The sequence below is a fragment of the Bombina bombina genome, chromosome 3, assembly GCF_027579735.1.
Source record: "Bombina bombina isolate aBomBom1 chromosome 3, aBomBom1.pri, whole genome shotgun sequence".
Classification (NCBI taxonomy): Eukaryota; Metazoa; Chordata; class Amphibia; order Anura; family Bombinatoridae; genus Bombina; species Bombina bombina.
Window position 1 is genome coordinate 34,513,892 of NC_069501.1, and position 6,064 is coordinate 34,519,955.

Genomic DNA, 6,064 nt, shown 5'->3' on the forward strand with positions numbered 1-6,064 from the left:
TCTTGCAAATGGATAACATTCTTATAGTGCTGCCCTCTAGTGGTCTTGCAAATGGATAACATTCTTATAGTGCTGCCCTCTAGTGCTCTTGCTAATGGATAACTTTCTTATAGTGCTGCCCTCTAGTACTCTTGCAAATGGATAACATTCTTATAGTGCTGCCCTCTAGTGCTCTTGCAAATGGATAACATTCTTATAGTGCTGCCATCTAGTGCTCTTGCTAATGGATAACATTCTTATAGTGCTGCCCTCTAGTGCTCTTGCAAATGGATAACATTCTTATAGTGCTGCCCTCTAGTGCTCTTGCAAATGGATAACATTCTTATAGTGCTGCCCTCTAGTGCTCTTGCTAATGGATAACATTCTTATAGTGCTGCCCTCTAGTGCTCTTGCATATGGATAACATTCTTATAGTGCTGCCCTCTAGTGCTCTTGCATATGGATAACATTCTTATAGTGCTGCCCTCTAGTGCTCTTGCATATGGATAACATTCTTATAGTGCTGCCCTCTAGTGCTCTTGCATATGGATAACATTCTTATAGTGCTGCCCTCTAGTGCTCTTGCATATGGATAACATTCTTATAGTGCTGCCCTCTAGTGCTCTTGCATATGGATAACATTCTTATAGTGCTGCCCTCTAGTGCTCTTGCATATGGATAACATTCTTATAGTGCTGCCCTCTAGTGCTCTTGCAAATGGATAACATTCTTATAGTGCTGCCCTCTAGTGCTCTTGCATATGGATAACATTCTTATAGTGCTGCCCTCTAGTGCTCTTGCTAATGGATAACATTCTTATAGTGCTGCCCTCTAGTGCTCTTGCAAATGGATAACATTCTTGCAAAACTACTGCCTAATACTGCTCTGGGAATGGGCCAGCTCCTAAGCCTACATCCCTGCATTTCAACAAAAGATGCCAATAGAATACAGGGGGGGGGGGAAGAGATAATAGAAATAAATTAGAAAGTGGTTTAAAATCGCATGCAGGTTTCATATCCCTTTCATTTATTTATTTACTAAGTCTAGCAAGGTTTTTTTTTTTTTATTAATTTGTATGTATTTTTTTTAAACAAGGGACATTGCTAGAATATTGTTACTCTAGCAGTTCATTTATATCTGTCCCATACTGGCCTTGCAAGAATAGATAAAAGGATAAATACTTTATAAAACTAATGTTATGCTTATTTCAATATATAGGGACATTCCGGTGTAAATGTACATAGATGAATTACATCTTTAAAAAGAAACATTTTTCTCTGCATGTGAAGCATAACTAGATATTCTCAGTGCACCAGGTTAAATACTGTAGCTGCTCAGAGTGTCAGTGGGGCTTGTATCATGTCAGCAATTAACAAATTACCAGATGGTACTAGCACCTTAGGCTCTCTGAGTAAGTGCTGTGTTTAAAATGCTGGTGCACGGTGCATACTTAAATACACTTTTGAAAAAAAAAAAGCTATAGCTTTTAAAAGAAGCATTTTTGCTAACACATGTATATTACAAAAATGCTTCTATTCAAAACTCAAATGCGTCCATGTGGATTCCAATTTTGTTTGGAGTGTCCCTTTAAGCAATATAATTTGAAATATACATCTGTATATTATTCTCAAACTAATCATTGTTTTGAGTACACAATGTATAGTATAGATTGCAGTGTTCTCAACAGGATCTTTTCAGCGGGTGCACAACTCGGCTGATTTTACTGACCACTCGGCAAAAATTTAAGCTGTACATAAAATGAGCTAATATTAAAAATGTTCAATTTTTATTGCACAAAATTATAAATACATTTATGTTAAATTATGAAATTAATTTGTGCTTTGGATAGCAGAAAATGATATAATATTAGAAAATATTACACTGCCCCCACCCAGCTACTTCATAATGCCACCCGAATGGCAAAAATTTCTGTGGAGAACACTGGATTAGGTTCCCTTAATTGGCATGACAACTATACACAAAATACGTTTTTCTTGTTACATTAAATTTACATTGATGTCTCTTTAAATCTTTTTTTTTCAGCAATGAGTGCCCGGTTTTTAAAAATACTTTTAAAAACTGGGGCACTTTCATTGATGAAAATTTACATTGCACTGGATTTGTAGAAATACCTACCTTTTACTTCTGCAAACCCGGATCGATGTTCCCACTGCCGCCTTCTTCCTGCTGTACAACCACAGCAATGACGAAACCGGCTTCCTCCAATCACAGCCGGGCATCACGAGATGGACGCTCTGGTGTGCAAGCCATGATTGGAGGAAGCCGGTTTTGTCATTTTTGACGTCAGTACAGAGGAACTGAGGCTGGGATCGCCGATCCGGCTTTGCAGGAGTAAAAGGTAAGTATTTCTTCAAATCCAGTGCAATGTAAATTTTCATCAATGAAAGTGCCCCTGTTTTTAAAAGGATTTTTAAAAACCGGGCACTCATTGCTGAAAATTGACCTTCACTTTAAGTAAGTGAAACTGAAATGAAGCGCATGCACGTGTACAGCTGGGCCTTTATTGGTGGACAAGTGACAGACCTCACTCACATAAAAACAAAAAAGTTATTTCAGTACTGGCACCTCCATTAAAATTACAATACAATTTACAAATGCTCTCATAGATGCAGCACAGAAAATCTTACTTTTATATCTTTGGACAACTACAAGTAGACAATTAACTTAGTGATCACTGTAAAGCCTGACATACAAAGTTCATAATGAATCTAATCACTGCTCCTTGGTTTGTTATATGATGGGGGGTGTCATGTCATGTAACACACGAGTGGGTCATGTAACACACGAGTGGGTCACGTAACATGTAATACATAAGTGGGTCATGTAACACACGAGTGGGTCACGTAACATGTAATACATAAGTGGGTCATGTAACACACGAGTGGGTCATGTAACACACGAGTGGGTCATGTAACACACGAGTGGGTCATGTAACACACGAGTGGGTCATGTAACACACGAGTGGGTCATGTAACACACGAGTGGGTCACGTAACACACGAGTGGGTCACGTAACATGTAATACATAAGTGGGTCATGTAACACACGAGTGGATCACGTAACATGTGACACACGAGTGGGTCATGTAATACATATGAAAAGGTTTCATGACCACTTGTAACTGTTGTATCCGGGTGACCTTGTTGTCAGTAAGAGTCAGTGGTGCTGATGAAATAATAGCTCAAATAAATAAACATTTCTACAGATTTAATAAAAAGGATGAAGTTTAAATACGCCAGTTGCGATACAAATAGTGAACAAGTAGGACAGAATAGGTTGGCTTTGCATTCATTCATGTAGTTGAATATTAAGGAAAAACACCCGAGCTGTCCTCTCTAAACCCGTCATCATTGTTTCAGGACACAAACCAGGCGTGTCATGGTTCCGTATCACCGGGCCCACATACTCACCAGACCGGGCTGCCCCGGTGCACTCCCCAAACCCCGACATCCTCCTCTTAACCTGCACAGAACTGCACGCCTGGCTATGGGCAGCGCCATCTTGTGACGTCAGAACAGTCGCCGGGAATGGCCAATCCGCAATGCAAGGCAAAAAGAGTAAAGGACGTTACTATGGCAACGAATGTACCCTGTCTGTGCTACATGCCGCTGTTGTCATATATATGATATATTTAATAACTTGTATTATTTGTATTCGCACTCCTCACCAATATGACAATTTTATTTAATATACAAATATTTTTTTTTTGTGTGAGACCCTCTTCAAAGGCCTGAATTTTGTACTAATACACACAGATAGTTCCTACTTTCCTGGGGAAATAATAGTAATAATAGTTAACTGCATGGTAAAAGATAGCCCTTGGCTGTTGTTTTTAATAAATATTTATAGTAACTTACTGCAATACATAATAGCCTAAAGATCACACAATGCAGTTAGTGCTGCGACTGTGATTTACAAAGTCTGTTTAATCTAGTTTTCTTTTTTTTTGTAATATAACGCTCTTCTGTCTGCCAAATGTGGGCAGATAGATATAATCTGTACCATTAAACATAAAACCGCATAATTACTGATAAAATGCCTCTCAAGAGATGGGCACCACCATCTCCAACACCCGTGATGGACACCTTCCTAGTTCCTAATATCACATGGGGGCTGCAGATCAGTATTTTAGAAGCTATGGCTACACCCGCACCCCCCTACTGTCTCGATTTTCGCGGGACAGTCCCAGACATCCCAACCTGCCAAAACTCATTTCAGGGAGGTGGCTCCTCCCGCTACTGCGCCGCCACCCCCCCTCCCAGTTATATATTGGACACCTTGAAACCCTAAATAAGATAGAGACTTATCATTAAAGTAGCTTCCCGCTAAAGTAACATTAAAAAAATAAGTAGCTTTATTGCACAACCACATACAACAAACCTATTTTCCAGTGATCGTACGCTTGTTGAATGCTAAAATATTTTAGAATATGAAGTTTAACCCCTTAACGACTGAGGACGTGCAGGGTACGTCCTCAGAAAAAAGGCAGTTAATGCCTGAGAACGTACCCTGCACGTCCTCAGTGTGGAAAGCAGCTGGAAGCGATCCTGCTCGCTTCCAGCTGCTTTCCGGTTATTGCAGTGATGCCTCGATATGGAGGCATCCTGCAATAACCTTTTTAAGTAATCCGGTGCAGAGAGAGCCACTCTGTGGCCCTCTCTGCACCGGAGATCGGTGGCTACCTGCGTTGGTGGGTGGGAGCCGGACCGGGAGGCGGGTGGCGGCCATCGATGGCCCTGTGGAAGTGAAGGGGGGCGGGATCGTGGGCGGGGGTGGCTGGGGGCGCGCACGGGCGCGCGCGCGTGCACGGGAGGGTGGGGGCGGGCGCGTGCACGGGGAGGGAGCGGGTGGGAACCGCTACACTGCAGAAAATGTGCAAATAAAAAAGATTTAAAAAATCGAAAAATAAAATAATCAGCAAAGTGGTGGGGGTTTGTCTGTGGGTGGGGGGGGGGGGGGGGAAGCTACACTACAGAAAAAAAAAAAAACAAAGAGAAAAAAAAACACTTTTTATTGTAAACTGGGTACTGGCAGACAGCTGCCAGTACCCAAGATGGCCCCCAATAAGGCAGAGGGGAGGGTTAGAGAGCGGTTTTGGGGGGGATCAGGGAGGTTGGGGGCTAAGGGGGGGATCCTACACAGTAGCATATGTAAATATGCTAAAAAAAATTATTTTTTTTTTTAAAACCCTTTTATTTTAGTACTGGCAGACTTTCTGCCAGTACTTAAGATGGCGGGGACAATTGTGGGGTGGGGGAGGGAAGGGAGCTGTTTGGGAGGGATCAGGGGGTGGGATGTGTCAGATGGGAGGCTGATCTCTACACTAAAGCTAAAATTAACCCTGCAAGCTCACTACAAACTCCCTAATTAACCCTTTCACTGCTAGCCATAATACACGTGTGAGGCGCAACAGGATTTAGTGGCCTTCTAATTACCAGAAAGCAACGCCAAAGTCATATATGTCTGCTATTTCTGAACAAAGGGGATCCCAGATAAGCATTTACAACCATTTGTGCCATAATTGCACAAGCTGTTTGTAAATGATTTCAGTGAGAAACCTAAAATTGTGAAAAATTTTACGTTTTTTTTAATTTGATCGCATTTGGCGGTGAAATGGTGGCATGAAATATACCAAAATGTGCCTAGATCAATACTTGGGGTTGTCTACTACACTACACTAAAGCTAAAATTAACCCTACAAGCTCCCTAAAAGCTCCCTAATTAACCCCTTAACTGCTGGGCATGATACACTTGTGGTGCGCAGTGGCATTTAGCGTCCTTCTAATTACCAAAAAGCAACGCCAAAGCCATATATGTGTGCTATTTATGAACAAAGGGGATCCCAGAGAAGAATTTACAACCATTTATGCCATAATTGCACAAGTTGTTTGTAAATAATTTCAGTGAGAAACCTAAAGTTTGTGAAAAAATTTGTGAAAAAGTGAACAATTTTTTGTATTTGATCGCATTTGGCGGTGAAATGGTGGCATGAAATATACCAAAATTGGCCTAGATCAATACTTTGGGATGTCTACTAAAAAAAAATATATAAATGTCAAGGGATA

At 41.0% G+C, this 6,064-nt stretch overlaps 1 protein-coding gene across 1 annotated transcript in view; it reads right to left on the reverse strand.

Annotated features, from left to right (window-relative positions):
- The window catches only part of WARS2 (tryptophanyl tRNA synthetase 2, mitochondrial), a 123,793-nt gene extending 120,294 nt beyond the window's left edge, over positions 1-3,499 (reverse strand). The window contains exon 1 of the mRNA XM_053705131.1: positions 3,410-3,499. Coding sequence (XP_053561106.1) covers positions 3,410-3,499 — 90 coding nt within the window. The remainder of the gene's footprint in view (positions 1-3,409) is intronic.
- Positions 3,500-6,064: the final 2,565 nt, after the last annotated feature.